This window comes from Anabrus simplex, chromosome 8, assembly GCF_040414725.1.
Source record: "Anabrus simplex isolate iqAnaSimp1 chromosome 8, ASM4041472v1, whole genome shotgun sequence".
Lineage (NCBI taxonomy): Eukaryota > Metazoa > Arthropoda > Insecta > Orthoptera > Tettigoniidae > Anabrus > Anabrus simplex.
In genome coordinates this window covers 236895747-236910974 of record NC_090272.1, presented here as the reverse complement: position 1 = coordinate 236910974, position 15228 = coordinate 236895747, and the positions used below count along the sequence as shown (strand labels likewise).

At 40.6% G+C, this 15228-nt stretch overlaps 1 protein-coding gene across 1 annotated transcript in view; it reads right to left on the bottom strand.

Annotated features, from left to right (window-relative positions):
• Window positions 1-14970, bottom strand: part of LOC136879088 (uncharacterized) — a 77172-nt gene extending 62202 nt beyond the window's left edge. The window contains exons 1-2 of the mRNA XM_068229100.1: window positions 14768-14970; window positions 7704-7759 (exon numbers count right to left, since the gene is read on the bottom strand). Coding sequence (XP_068085201.1) covers window positions 7704-7759; window positions 14768-14970 — 259 coding nt within the window. The remainder of the gene's footprint in view (window positions 1-7703; window positions 7760-14767) is intronic.
• Between the last annotated feature and the right edge of the window lie 258 nt (window positions 14971-15228).

The window sequence follows — 15228 nt, the reverse complement described above, 5'->3', positions numbered from 1 at the left end:
CGAACCCACTATCTCCCGGACGCAAGCTCACAGCTGTGCACCCCTAACCGCACAGCGAACTCACTCCGGGGATTTATTTTTACAAGTTTCTTTACGTCGCACGGACACATATAGGTCTTATAGCGATGATGGGATAGGAAAGGGCTATGATTGGGAAGGTAGCGGCCCTAGCCTTAATTAAGATACAGCGCCAGCATTTTACTGGTGTGAAAATGGGAAACCACGGAAAACCATATTCGGGGCTGCTCACAGGGGAGTTTGAAGCCACTATCTCTCGGATGCAAGCTCACAGCTGCGCACCCCTAACCGCACAGCCAACTCGCTCGGCGTGTAGAGGTTAGGACAAGACAGAGTGATGGAGAGCTGTGTCAAAGCAACTAGAATAACATGCGAAAGGATGTTCCGGCGACTACTGTAGATCAAGAGAGCTGGAGAAGTGGAGTGTAGAAGCAACGGTCGGGGATTCCAGTCACGCTCTGGTAGGCACTGAAAATGACTGGACATCACAGAAGTAACTAGTGTTTCCTTAGTCGAGAAGAACAGTCGAACTTAATATAGTACAGCTAGTGGTGGGAGTCCCACAGGGCGCAGTTATCCCCCCAATTCTATTCAACCTATACATTTCGTACATACCCCGTCCAAAGCAAGCGAATGTACACTGAAGACACACCAATCTCCTCTGTCCGTTTCCGAGCTGAGTGGCTCAGACGGTTGAGGCGCTGGCCTTCTGACCCCGACTTGGCAGGTTCGATCCTGGCTCAGTCCGGTGGTACGTGCTTAAATACACCAGTTTCGTGTCGGTAGAGTTCCTGGCAATTAAAAGAACTCCGCGGGACAAAATTCCGGCACCCCGGCGACTCCGAAAACAGTCAAAAAGGTAGTTAGTTGGACGTAAAAACAAAAACAGTATTACTATCTCCTCGGTATCGTGGCTAATTCCCAGAGAAAAAAAAAATATCTTCAGGGAGCTCTCTTTACTTTTGAATCCTGGCTTCGGAAATGGAGAATGAAAATTAATGTTACAGAAAGTAGCCCCACTCTGTTTTCAAAGCCCACCAAAGTGGACCCTTAGGTACTTGATCTCTTCCAGTGAAGTGGTCCGGTCCACCAATGGGAGTCACCCTAGTCAGAGCACTGCCGTTTCGGACCAGGTGATCAGACGCCTGTCTGAAATTATACCCATCGTGAAAACCACACTGGGCTCAATTTAGAAAACAGCCTCACGTTGCACAAGTTCTCCGTTCGACCACTCCTCGAGTATGCCAGTCCCATTGCGGAAAGGCAGCAACGGCATACCTGGATAGGTTTCAGACTGTGCGCTGGGCCTTATCTCAGGTGCTCAATGGTTTGAAAGGGACCGAGACATCCACAACGATTTCACCATCGAAGAAATCTGTACAAGAATCAACAAGAACTCACCAAACTTCTGTTCTAGTTATGTTTTTTTTTTTTTTTTTTGCTAGTTGTTTTACGTCGCACCGACACAGATAGGTCTTACGGCGACGATGGGACAGGAAAGAGCTAGGAGTGGGAAGGAAGCGGCCGTGGCCTTAATTAAGGTACAGCCCCAGCATTTGCCTAGTGTGAAAATGGGAAACCACGGAAAACCATTTTCAGGCCTGCCGACAGTGGGGTTCGAACCTACTATCTCCCGAATACTGGATACTGGCCGCACTTAACTGTTCTAGTTACAAGCCAACACAAACACCCTAATCTCAACTTTGGGTGATATGAAACCGAAGGCCTCCGAAAAAAGACGCCTAAGGTCGTCTTAAATTAATCCGCCTTCCTAGGGTGCAGGCATGTTGTGGTCACTTCGATTCCGTTCAAACAAACGTTCTACTAAATAAAAAAATGTCCTCAGTTGCACTCAAAGCCCATAAGGGCCGGTGTGTAATAATCCTTTCGAGGACCATGGTCTGTCTGTGCATGGATCGTAACTACCATTGAGCATTGAATGGTCTCCTAGTCTTTCGATATCCTATGTGCTGTTCATTGGTGTTCGGTTCAGTAGGATCGCGATTCGATTCCTGGCCGTGTCGGGGATTATAGCCGCGTCTGGCTAATTTCTCCTGCTCTGGGTGCTTGAGTTTGTTCCAGTATACATACTAGCTATATTACCCGCCGCACTTTAGGTATTCCATTACCTGTTAATTATGTGTGATGAGAATGTTTGTAGACGTTGACTGATTAAGAACTATTTTGTAGTTTAGAAGTTATTGTTGTGTTTAATTTCAAGTCTTATAGATTATTTTCTTTCTCGTTAATCAAAATAAATAGGTAAGTTTGGACATTTTCTTCATCATCATTTTTCGCCATGACTACGCAGCTGAACTGGTATTTAAATGGCATCCAGAGTGCCACAATACAACTCAGCGACCACGGAAACTATGGATTCGACGCTAATATTGGTCGTTTTCGATTATTCTAGTACGTCATCCCCTCCCTTAGGTTTACTAGGAGGTGTTTTACTCCTCCAGTATCTTTTCGAGATAGTAATTCGTATCTGTACGAAGTTTGGTTGAGAGCTATCTGCCTGTAGATGGGGGCTTCATTCATTCCATTGCTGAGCCTGTCCAATGCCTGAAAACAGGCCTTGGATTTTAATTCTCAGTAGCTTAATATATTTTCCAGCACAGTTGTCTTAGATCAACGTTCGTATGTATGGATACAAATTACTCTTTTATTACTATTATTATTATTATTATTATTATTATTATTATTATTATTATTATTATTATTATTATTATTATTATTATTATTATTATTATTATTATTATGGTATCAGAAATACAATTTACAGAGTTTAGTTATGAATAATAAGCTACATAAAAATCAAAGCACTTCACACCAATCTTGAACAGAACCTACCAAGCAAAAAGATTGTGTTTACACTGCAATTTAAAGAGAATAGTGCACAATCGGGAGACGTCAGTCGATTATTTAAAAACTGGTCTTTCACACCAGATATATCAACAGAGGAGCCCTTTTCAGGGCCGCAGTTAACAATTATCTCTGTTAATATGGAAATTACCCTGTGATAGAGTATGCGTGTGCTGAATTTATTCCTCTCCATATTTTCTTCAGCTTTTAGTTATATATTTTGGTAATGTAGACTTCCTCTTGTTGTACACATCCAACTTTATGCTGAAAATCAACGTTCGTCAAAATTGAAATTTTTCTACTTTCTTAAATATATTTTGTCAAGTTTCAAAAAATTATATGAAGAATTGCATGCCAAGTAAAATTCGCACAGTTGTTTACGGGGAATGGGAGGGAAAAACAAAGAAATCAAGAAAGGAAGAAACGGAGAAGAGAAATAAGTGTAAACTGAATGTAGAGTATTGTAGCAGTGCAATGAATTATTTGTAAGTCGACTACCCTGTATAATAGAGACTAATGGATATGGTCTGCAAATAGGAGATTTACCTGCGTCAGTGATAACAGTTATAAAATAAACAGAGAAATTTGTTTTATGATATAAAATTCTAGCTTAAACATTACCTCATAGCACTCATCATAATTATAACACATCAGAGTAATTAACAAAATAGAGGGCGGTTTGTCTAACTTAAGCATGGGTTGCTCTGCTGTGTTTACGCCGGCTTGTTTGCAGAATGTCTACGCGGCTAAAACAGGAAGGCAGAATACAAAGTTATTGAGATAAAACCCTTGTACACTGTTTGAAGAAGAGTCGTCATCTCCGACACTGACGGGCTAGAGTATAAGCAATGAGAGAGCCCCACTCATTGAGCACAGGAAGAGCCGAGAACAGCTGACTTCTAATAGTTTGTGCTGTAAAGACTAGATGGCGACATGCGCAGTCAAGGCGCAAGCAAAGCCACAGCAATGTACGTGGCTAAGTACGCAGTGCAATAGTACAGTTAGTTTGTCGACCAATGTTTATGATGTATTCCTAAATAAGCTGGTATGTTGGCGTACAGTATTTCTACGAGTACAGGTAGTAGTGGTTATCTGACCAACTAACCCCATGGCACTACAACCTGAATGGACTTGCCCTACCAAGCGACCGCTGCTCATCCCAAAGGCCTGCAGATTATGAGGTGTCGTGTCGTCAGCACGCCGAATCCTCTCGGCCGTTATTCTTGTCTTTCTAGACCGGATATTTGATTATCACATGCCAAAATAATTAATTTTGTTTCCTACACATAAACTGAAGAAATTAATATGATTACACGTATTTACTTAGCACAAGGTGTTTGTATACAAAGTAACTTATTTTGTTTCCCCGCCATAATGTAAGGCAGTGAATAGAACTAGACATAAGCACAATCAAACTTTCACGGCAACCGAGAAGTGTGAAACGATAGAAAAATGTAACTTCCGATGTTTAGTTACATACCTCAGAAACTAAAAGAGGTATTTCCTTGAATGTTTTTTTAATATGTTAAAAATATAATACTCATTATTTGGTTTGAATATGAAGCTTCTATGTTTAATATTTTGTGTCAGAATGAACATTATAAAATAATATATTTTAAAATATTGTTAAAAGTTCCCTCAACTGATGTTACTTTTTCTGAGAACTTCTAAAGTAACATTATTGTCCTATTGCTTGTTTTTTATAAAATTTCTGTAAAATTTTCAGTGCTCTTCAAGCTGACCTGTATGAACTAATCAAGATATCTTATTAAATTTACTACCATAGGCAAATCTCTATAGTGTCTAAGAGACTACTAAGTTTCAAATACATTGATGTGACAGTTTCTTAGGAAATGGTACATGAAGTTTCAAAAAATATGACTCACTGAAAATCCAAAAAAAAATATTTAATAGATACCTAGCATCTAACGATATTCAGCGGGCATAGTTATGTTTAAACATAATGTTATACTGTAGCCTCAAATATAACTTCAGCACAATAATTGATACAACAAATTCTTCAGGAAAGTTTTGAGATACTTTTAAGCTCGAAAAATGAAACTGGACATGACCCTATCACACTTTCCGGTTCCCTGAGTTTAAATATGTTTAGATACGTGCTCCTTCACTAGTTGTAACTGAGAGCCGTGCAAGCAGCTGCTAGGCTGTACTCTGCTCCTTCACTAGTTTTAACTGAGAGCCGTGCAAGCAGCTGCTAGGCAGTACTCTGCTCCTTCACTAGTTGTAACTGAGAGTCGTGCAAGAAGCTGCTAGGCTGTACTCTGCTCCTTCACTAGTTGTAACTGAGAGTCGTGCAAGCAGCTGCTAGGCTGTACTCTGCTCCTTCGCTAGTAGTAACTGAGAGCCGTGCAAGCAGCTGCTAGGCTGTACTCTGCTCCTTCACTAGTTGTAACTGAGAGCCGTGCAAGCAGCTGCTAGGCTGTACTCTGCTCCTTAACTAGTAGTAACTGAGAGTCGTGCAAGAAGCTGCTAGGCTGTACTCTGCTCCTTCACTAGTTGTAACTGAGAGTCGTGCAAGAAGCTGCTAGGCTGTACTCTGCTCCTTCACTAGTTGTAACTGAGAGTCGTGCAAGCAGCTGCTAGGCTGTACTCTGCTCCTTCGCTAGTAGTAACTGAGAGCCGTGCAAGCAGCTGCTAGGCTGTACTCTGCTCCTTCACTAGTTGTAACTGAGAGCCATGCAAGCAGCTGCTAGGCTGTACTCTGCTCCTTCACTAGTTGTAACTGAGAGCCGTGCAAGCAGCTGCTAGGCTGTACTCTGCTCCTTCACTAGTTGTAACTGAGAGTCGTGCAAGGAGCTGCTAGGCTGTACTCTGCTCCTTAACTAGTAGTAACTGAGAGTCGTGCAAGAAGCTGCTAGGCTGTACTCTGCTCCTTCACTAGTTGTAACTGAGAGCCGTGCAAGCAGCTGCTAGGCTGTACTCTGCTCCTTCGCTAGTAGTAACTGAGAGCCGTGCAAGCAGCTGCTAGGTTGTACTCTGCTCCTTCACTAGTTGTAACTGAGAGCCGTGCAAGCAGCTGCTAGGCTGTACTCTGCTCCTTCACTAGTTGTAACTGAGAGTCGTGCAAGCAGCTGCTAGGCTGTACTCTGCTCCTTCACTAGTTGTAACTGAGAGTCGTGCAAGCAGCTGCTAGGCTGTACTCTGCTCCTTCACTAGTTGTAACTGAGAGCCGTGCAAGCAGCTGCTAGGCTGTACTCTGCTCCTTAACTAGTAGTAACTGAGAGTCGTGCAAGAAGCTGCTAGGCTGTACTCTGCTCCTTCACTAGTTTTAACTGAGAGTCGTGCAAGCAGCTGCTAGGCTGTACTCTGCTCCTTCACTAGTTGTAACTGAGAGCCGTGCAAGGAGCTGCTAGGCTGTACTCTGCTCCTTCGCTAGTAGTAACTGAGAGCCGTGCAAGCAGCTGCTAGGCTGTACTCTGCTCCTTTACCCGCCTGAGCTGGAGCACTGCTCACTGAACCGAAATTTGCCCGCATTTAGGCTAGGCTTTGTGTAGTTGCAAACATATCTAGCGGCGATGAGTGGCAGCAGAAGAGACAGTGGTCTACTGACCATCCCATTAAGAGACACAGCACCTGTCAATTAACGGTAGTCAGTCAATATAATGTTCTACTTGGCTGAATGATTAGCGTAGTGATCCTCGATTTAGAGATTCCCGGGTTCGATTCCCGCCAGGATCGGGGTTTGTAATCTCATCTATTTCCCTCAGATCCAGGGACTGTGTGTTTACGTTTGTCTTATTATACTCCTCTTCATATAAACACAACACACCACACTACCAGAAACTCGCAAAAGGGAATCCATCTCTCTACATGCCAAGTCGACATATGTGCCACAATTTGCAACAATAACCCCACCAGACTGTGGAAGCGGTGGAGAATGTGTCAGTGAAACTATTAGATTTACCTTTGGGAAAATCAAATGATCACCAATATATCTTTAAGTACAATGTGTGACGATGTGTTACCTAGCAAATGTGCAGGTTGTGATGTGAGTGTTGGTAGATGGCCATGACATGGCCTGGGCAGCTCTCAAGGTACTGTTGCTAAGAAACATAGCGTCGCACATTTTGTTACATGGCACTTTATCGTCACTCAAATATTCGGATGAACTCACTTCTTGTGTTAAAATGAAGTACAGAGCGAATTCCGCACGTCCCCTGTATTCCACGCCTCGGTAAACGAGAACGCCGTCGCCGTCAAACTTTTCTCGTACACCCGTAGAAAACTCATCAAAACAATAAACTCGCTGCGAACTGCATTAAAAAAAATTACAGTAGATATACTCTTCAACATTTAATTCAGAATCCATCGAACGCATTAAACCTATCAATTGCTGCTGCGTAAGAAGCAATCACGTTGTACGCTGCACGGAAGCTTATCGCAGCTTATCTCTGGGGAAGCTATATGGGTCAGGTGGCTATTGCATCATCCACTGGCCCAGCCATGGGACAGGGAATAACCAGCAACTAGACTAAGGATCGCACTGTACAAATAAATAAATAAATAAATAAATAAATAAATAAATAAATAAATAAATAAATAAATAAATAAATAAATAAATAAATAAATAAATAAATAAATCTCTTGGTACTCTCATACTAATATATTGTATATTACTTCCAATTTGAGCTGATCAACAGCACAGTCATGTTGAAATACCGAACAGGGTTAGATCTTGGAAGTTAAGCAACATTAGGAGTGATCACCACTTGGATGGATATCTCACGAGGAGTTCGCTACTCAGGAGGCCTGATCAGTGGCCCTGGGCTTGACTGGGGACAATGTACACGTTAACTTACAGGTTTGGACTCGAGCCAGATCAAGTCTATACTTGCTGGGATAACTGTTCTTGTCCCTGAAAACCAGACAAAAAGTAAATAATAACTCAGCTTCAGGAACCACTTTGATTATGAGAGAAGCTTTCCCTCTAACCGTGGCATTCACATTGTACCTGTAATGAAATTCATGCAATCCTGTTCTATATTGTACGGTAGTTATTTAAGAATTTTAGAGACTGATTTATACTACAAGTAATTTCTTGTTACTATGAGATAATAACATAATATGCTCAGTACAGAAGCTGGTGCACGCTACAGAAAAACAGTGAAGCAGGTTGAACGAGTGTCGTGTTTAGCAGTGAAGGACATCTGAGGAGCAATGACCCACCGGAGATTCAGTCACGGCATAATGTGTGATGTCAAGATTAAGCCGTTTTAATACAAGCGAAAGTTAATGAACTTCACGTGTACTAGACGCCTACAAAATGCTTTGCATTATTTCTTCTTTCATAAAAGTGATTGTTGTTGCTTTAGTTAAGAATTTGGATATGACGTACACCAGTGTGCAGGCTGTCTGGGTGAGTGCGGTGGAACACCACAGATCAAATGGTGGAAAACTCCAGGGTCTGTCAACGTGACAGCGTGGATTGGCGATAAAGTGTCTGTCTTACTTCGACTAACTTGTGAAAGTTAGTTCCATACCCGACTTCCCTTGGTCAACTTTTGTTCTATTCTACCCCGACAGTATTAAGCTTTTGAGGCAAAGAGACTCTTTCATTTTCAAGATCTTTGAGATCCTTTGCCGACACTTTCAATCTGGATCTGCACCATGTTCCTCTGCACACTGTTCTGCATGGATTCATCTGTATAACAATGATTTTTAATTTTACAATTTGATTTACTTCGTATCGACACGGATAATCTCACAGCGTCGATGGAACAGGACGTGGCCTTAAATAGTTCACAGACGCAGCATTTTCCTGGTATGAAAATAGGTAACCACGGAAAACCATCTTCAGCGCCTCGGCGTCTCCGAAAACGGTAAAAGTAGTTAGTGGGACGTAAAGCCATTATTATTATTATTATTATTATTATTATTATTATTATTATTGATAATGAGGTAAGGAAATGATGAAACCTGGGTAGGTACGTAGCCTACTACCCTTTAATAACACCATGGATCTGTTCAAGGCTTAACGTATCCATCTGACGGATGTATCATCCCCTACAGTGCCACGTCCCTTAGCTCCATATGACATATGAACACTGGGGAGAGGTTTGGCATTGAAAAAATCCAGGGTTTTGGCACGCAATTTAGTGATTAGAAATTATACAACACCACCTCTCTCACCCTGGTGGCCAACATTCTGAAGGTGAACATGTTTGCACCTAGGGGACTCGAAGGGGGTAACTACGGTGTCAAACCACATAAACTTAACAACTACCAGGCAGGCAGATAGTTCTCCTTAGGTGTAGTTCATCTTAAAACAACTTCGGCACTGCCAAAGTAATAAATAAATAAATAAATAAATAAATAAATAAATAAATAAATAAATAAATAAATAAAAAATTCAGAATGTTAGTCAAGACATCTGACTCTCTCCAGTCACTAACAACTAAATCATTGCGTCCAGGAGTAGGAGTGAAATGGATTCAAGAAAGAAAAGACATCCATAGCGCTAGAATGAAGGAATACTGGGCTAAGAGGAAGAAAAGAGCTCACCAGAGTTAAGAACCACGTGGTCCATCGTAGGCCTAAACGAAGAAGAAGAAGAATGAATAAATAAATAAATAAATAAATAAATAAATAAATAAATAAATAAATAAATAAATAAATAAATAAATAAATAAATAAATGTTCATTCGTCTCGTAGGATTGCTCAGTTACATGACGCATAAATTTAGTGAAAATCTGATCCTGACAGTTCCCCTATGGTCTGAAACACACTGCTTTCCATTCCATTTACTCCTCACCATTTATTTTACCCTCTCTCCTTCCCAGAATATCAGTCAACACGTAACCTGCTCTACTCATCAACGAAATATCTCGATCAGGTAAGGGCATTTTTAACGATAGCATTTTAACATCGTACAAACACAAACACGAGATTTCGCAGACACTGGAATGGGAAAGGGCTAGGATAAGGAAGGTAGCGGCTGTGGTCTTAAAGGAAGAGCCGTGGTGTGGCGGTATTACGTAAGTACGACATTCATAGTTGTCCTCTTGCTCTCTTGATCTTAAGAGACTGGTTTTACTAAATGAAGCAAAAAGCATGAGATCTGGGACATGCGCCATGTCCAGGACAGCTGAGCGTACCGGACGCCTCAGGGAAGCCAGTAACCTGTTTTATTCGAAAATAATGTAATATCAAGGTCAATAGGCTTCCCCATCCGCTAAACCAGTTCTATAATGTTACGAGGATCTGATATAAGAAATTTATGTAATTTACTGCGAGATAAACATCCCGAGAGCGTCTTTTTACTTACCGATCTACAGAATATTAAGGACAGGTATAACAACATTTGTCAACATTTAAACGTTACGTTACATCATCATCATCATCAATAATAATAATAATAATAATAATAATAATAATAATAATAATAATAATAATAATAATAATAATAATAATAATAATAATAATAATAATAATAATAATAATGTCACGGACTATACCACGATTTTGCAAGCTGTCCACTTCATGTCCGTATCGATGATTACAATCAACAAATTAATTTTAAAAAACACATAATCGATACTTTATGTTTGCCTTCGACAAAATTAAAAATACATTAGCACACACAGAACATGTTTCGACCACTTAGTGGTCATCTTCAGGTGTATAAAGATAGCTTAGATGAAAACACTTGGACAGTAAGCACATTAAACCTTAAAACTATGTCCCACGGGATCCTAAAACCTATTGCTCTAGGTGCTTTAAATGAAAGGAGAGGGGTGGGAGGGGGGGTTGGGGGAGGTGGGGGTAAGGTAATGTGTGTGGATGATACTTAAATTACGATTCGCGTCTACAATTGTGTTTAAAAAACTTATTTACTAATATACATATTAAAAATGTTAAAAACGTCTATGGTAAAACAGCCAACGGCCGTAGCCGTGTTGAAACACCGGATCCCGTGAGATCTCCGAAGTTAAGCAACTTTGGGCGTGGTCAGGAGTTAAATGGGTTGCCACGCGCTGTTGGTAGGGGGGTAAGGGAATGGAGGAGCGGAAAGGAACTGGCCACCCTACCGCACGTAAACTCCGGCTCAGGAACACCTCTGCGGAGGTTCGGACCTGCTTTCGGGCAGAATAACCCTTACCTACTACTTTATGGTAATACACTTTTTGTAATAACACTAGGTGGCACGAATAAAGAAGTCATTGTTGTAACAGTCTTCAATAACAAGTCAATGTATGTAACAATCCTCTTACAAATACCTCAAGACTGTTACAACATTGACTTTTTGATTCATGCCACCTAGTGTTATTACAAAAAGTGTATTACCATAGACGCTTTTAATATTTTTAATATGTATATTAGTAAATAAGTTTTTTAAACACAATTGTAGACGCGAATCGTAATTTAAGTATCATCCATACATATTACCTTACCCCCCCCCCAACCCCAACCCCGCTCCTTTCAAGTAAAGCACCTAGAGCAATAGTTTTTAGGATCCCATGGGACATAGTTTCCGAATGTTTTCATCTAAGCTACCTTTATACAGCTGCCTCTGTGGATCCGTGGTAGAGGGTTCAAACCCGGCAGAGATAGTCGGATTTTTGAAGGGCGGAAAAAAAGTCCATTCGACACTCCATGTCGTACGATGTCGGCATGTAAAAGATCTCTGGTGATACATTTGGTATTTACCCGACAAAATTAATTAAATCTCAGCCATAGACGCCCAAGAGAGATCCGGTTTACTCTGTCTGCCATCTAGCGGACCTAGAGTAAAACGGAACGTCGAAATTGACGAGCAGACAGCCAGATGGCGTCAAATCGAAATGTCTGCACATGGTAGCTGAGGCCATACGATTATTATTATTATTATTATTTATTATTACAGCTGAGGATGGCCACTAAGTGGTCGAAACATGTTCTGTGTGTACTAATGTATTCTTAATTTTGCCAAAGGCAAAAATAAAGTATCGATTAGGTGTTTTTTAAATTAATTTGTTGAGTATGCCACGGTTATCAATCCAGAGGGCATTTACAGTTCAGAATGTCTGATACTGAATAAAAATGGGGAAGTGGATGAGCTAGGAAAGAAAGACAAATCTTGAGAAAGATCTTTGGACCCATAAAAAAAGGGTGGTACATGGAGAAAGAGAAGAAATGAAGATCTATACAGACAGACAGAGAAGATCATACGTGAGAGGGACTGAAGTTTCATGGGCACCTCACAAGAACGAAGGAGAGTCGACTAACAAAGGAAATCTTTAACTACATCATTAAATTAAAAGCAACTACTGAATGGATAGAAGAAACAGGAAAAGACATGGAGGAAGTTGGCATGAATCCAAAAGAAATCTTTAATAGAAATATGTTTCGAGCTGAAACTGATAAATTCAAGGGATTCCAGGATAAGCAAAATGAAAAGTCCAAGAACATGTGGTCAAAGGAAAAGAAAATGAACCACAGCGAAATGATAAAGAAGTTGCGGGAGAAGAAAAAAGACTAACCAGCAAGTCAATTGTTTACTGTAGTACAAAGTAGGCCAAAATCGAAGTAAGAATAACAATAATAACAATAATAATAATGAGCTCCATGAAATCGCATCTAGAACAGGACTCCAGATCCCATGTCAGAAAACTCACTCATGAAAGGATATCTTCGGAACCTAGATGGACAACCAAGGAAAACCCGATATGGCAAAATATCCTAAGTGTCTAAATTCAAATACCTTGGAGAAATTAATACAACTTTCAGGACTGAATCGTGAAGCAATCAAAGAAAAGGTCTCTAAACTACAAAGAGCACACAGAGTTACTTGGGGCAGACATAAAAAATCTATATCCAGAAATGCAATATTAAGACATAATAACACTGTAATCAAGCCTGAAGCACTAGGCCTATATGCACCTGAAGCAGTGATCATTGGGGGCATATCATTGATTAAAGGCGTAGAGTAGTATGAAAGAAAGTGTTAAGGAAAATTGTTGGTCCCGTCTGCTCAGGAGGAATCTGGGTGATAAGGAAATCTCATGACCTCTACCAACACTCCGAGAAAATTTAGGTAAAGGCGTTTGAAATGTTATGGACTTATTCTGAGAATGAATAATCAGAGATTGACCATAATAATTCTGAACATTGCCCTATCAATGAAAGTACAAAACAATTGGCTGCTGGAAGTTGGAAAAGATCTTCAGGAAATAGGCATCACAGATGGCATTGTTTTAAACAGATCTAAGTTCAGAGAATTAGTCGGCAATCACCGCTTTAAACATCATCCAAGCATTACCATCATCAAAACCTGGTCAAAAGATGACAAAAAAGGCCACAGCGAGAAGATGAATAGATTTTGGGAGAAGAAAGCAATCACGTCAGCTAAATAAGTTCAATCAAGCTCTTAAATCAGGCACAAGGAAGGAAGAAAGAAAGAAAGAAAGAAAGAAAGAAAGAAAGAAAGAAAGACTAATGGCGGTGTTGATTGTTGTTTTACTGCTTTAGGCAGGCAGTCACTTGTCTTTTGCACTAAGGACGTGGAGCATGCGCTGTGTCATGAACATTAACCCAGGAACAGTGTGTACAAAACATTTAGCTGTGCTCCGGAAATTGTTAACGTGTGTGTTTGCTAAGATATATGTTTATCTGTGAGGTCAGGTATTGAAGGCCATGTCTTCACCGTGAGAACATGATGCGTGTGCTGCCAATTACAGGTTCAGTAGCCTGTTGTAGGCTAGCAGAACACGAACCCTGAGGCCACAACGACGAGCGAGTTCAAGGGCTCGACTCGCTCATCACACCGCCACAGAGAAACTCCTTCAGCCAAGGAAAAGAAAAACAAAATTGAAACACTTCTTAAAAAAATGGAAGAAATAGAACGCTCCTCAAGACATTAGCAGATAAAATCACAAGTAGTTAACGACTGATATTTTGGAATAAAGCCGTTAATATCAAGATCAGAGGATTAGTTAGAGCAGATGTACGACTTTGCATCGATCATGATATTTATTTATTTATTTATTTATTTATTTATTTATTTATTTATTTACTAAGTAGGCCCTGTTTGCTTGCGGTATTTTTTTAGCTTGAAACATAAGATAGAGCGGGAATGATAAAGAAATTACTATTAATAAGACTAAAGTGAAATCAGATAGAAAGAAGCCTAACAGGACTGAAAGTGAGGAAGAAAATATGAAGCTGGAGCAGGTAGATTATTTAAAATATTTAGGGTTGGTAGGGTTGGTAGTCGAATCGAATTAAGGTGTGGAAAAGGTAATGCAGTTAGCTCGCAGTTGGGAAGAGGTGAGTCCCGGGCAATATGTCGCTTACATTGTATGATACCTAAGAAGTAGTATAGGAAAGACAGAGTGAGAAACGAATATGTTAGAAAGGAGGTTAGAATAGAAGCCTAAATGATGGGATTGATAAGAATAAACTAAGATGGCTTGGACATGTAAAAGAGGATGCAGGAGAAAGGGAAACGTTAACAGATTATGGAGACGAAATTCAAGGAAAAGAGCGAGAAGAAGATCTAGAACAAAGTGGATCGATTCAATAAAGAGGACTGCAAGAAGAAGAAACCTGGACTGGAAGAAAATGATGGAACAGGAAGGTGGAGAAGTGCCATTAATGCGCTGACCGGGCAGGAGATCGATAAGACGAAAGGAGCAGGATGATCTCCACTTGTTGCGTACTGTGAGACGTAAGCTATTTTATTGCTGTAATCACATCGACTTTGCTGTACGGGACTGAAAGTAACAACAATGATTGCTGTTACGAGGAGGTGGGAACAATCGCACGAGGATAATTGAGAAGACACAGGAAAAGCTAGAAAAGAGATCGATGTATGAAACTGCGCTCATGAACCGGTTTCAATGGTGAGGTCATATGACCCGAAGAGGCTAGGATGTCTGTACGAACATTGAGTTCTCTTCCCGAAGGCTGGTTGGATCTTCTACAGCTGTTATACACCTAGTGGTCACTGAAGAAGTGTAATAGGGAAATGAGGATGGAGCTGTTTTCTCGTTGCTTTCCTGACCGACCCAGCTACTGCTAACATACGGGTTGTCCAAATAAAACTGAGACTTTAGTACGATCGTCGTTATTCGAAGGAGAACAGCCATGGTTACGTACGTCAGAAAGAAATCTGGTGTTGCTAGAAAGTTTTGTGTGCTGTTTGTACGGGCAGACGCAAAGTGACTAAGCACAGCTTTGCCATGAATTCATCCAGAATAGCCCAGCGTCAGTTCATGGTGAGTTGACATTTACCGTCGCATGAAGCATGTGTATCACATTTCAGACCGTATTGAGAACATCGTCATGGATGAGTAAGTACGAGGTAAGGCACAGTGGGCACTCTGCTGAGAAAATTAAAACAATCA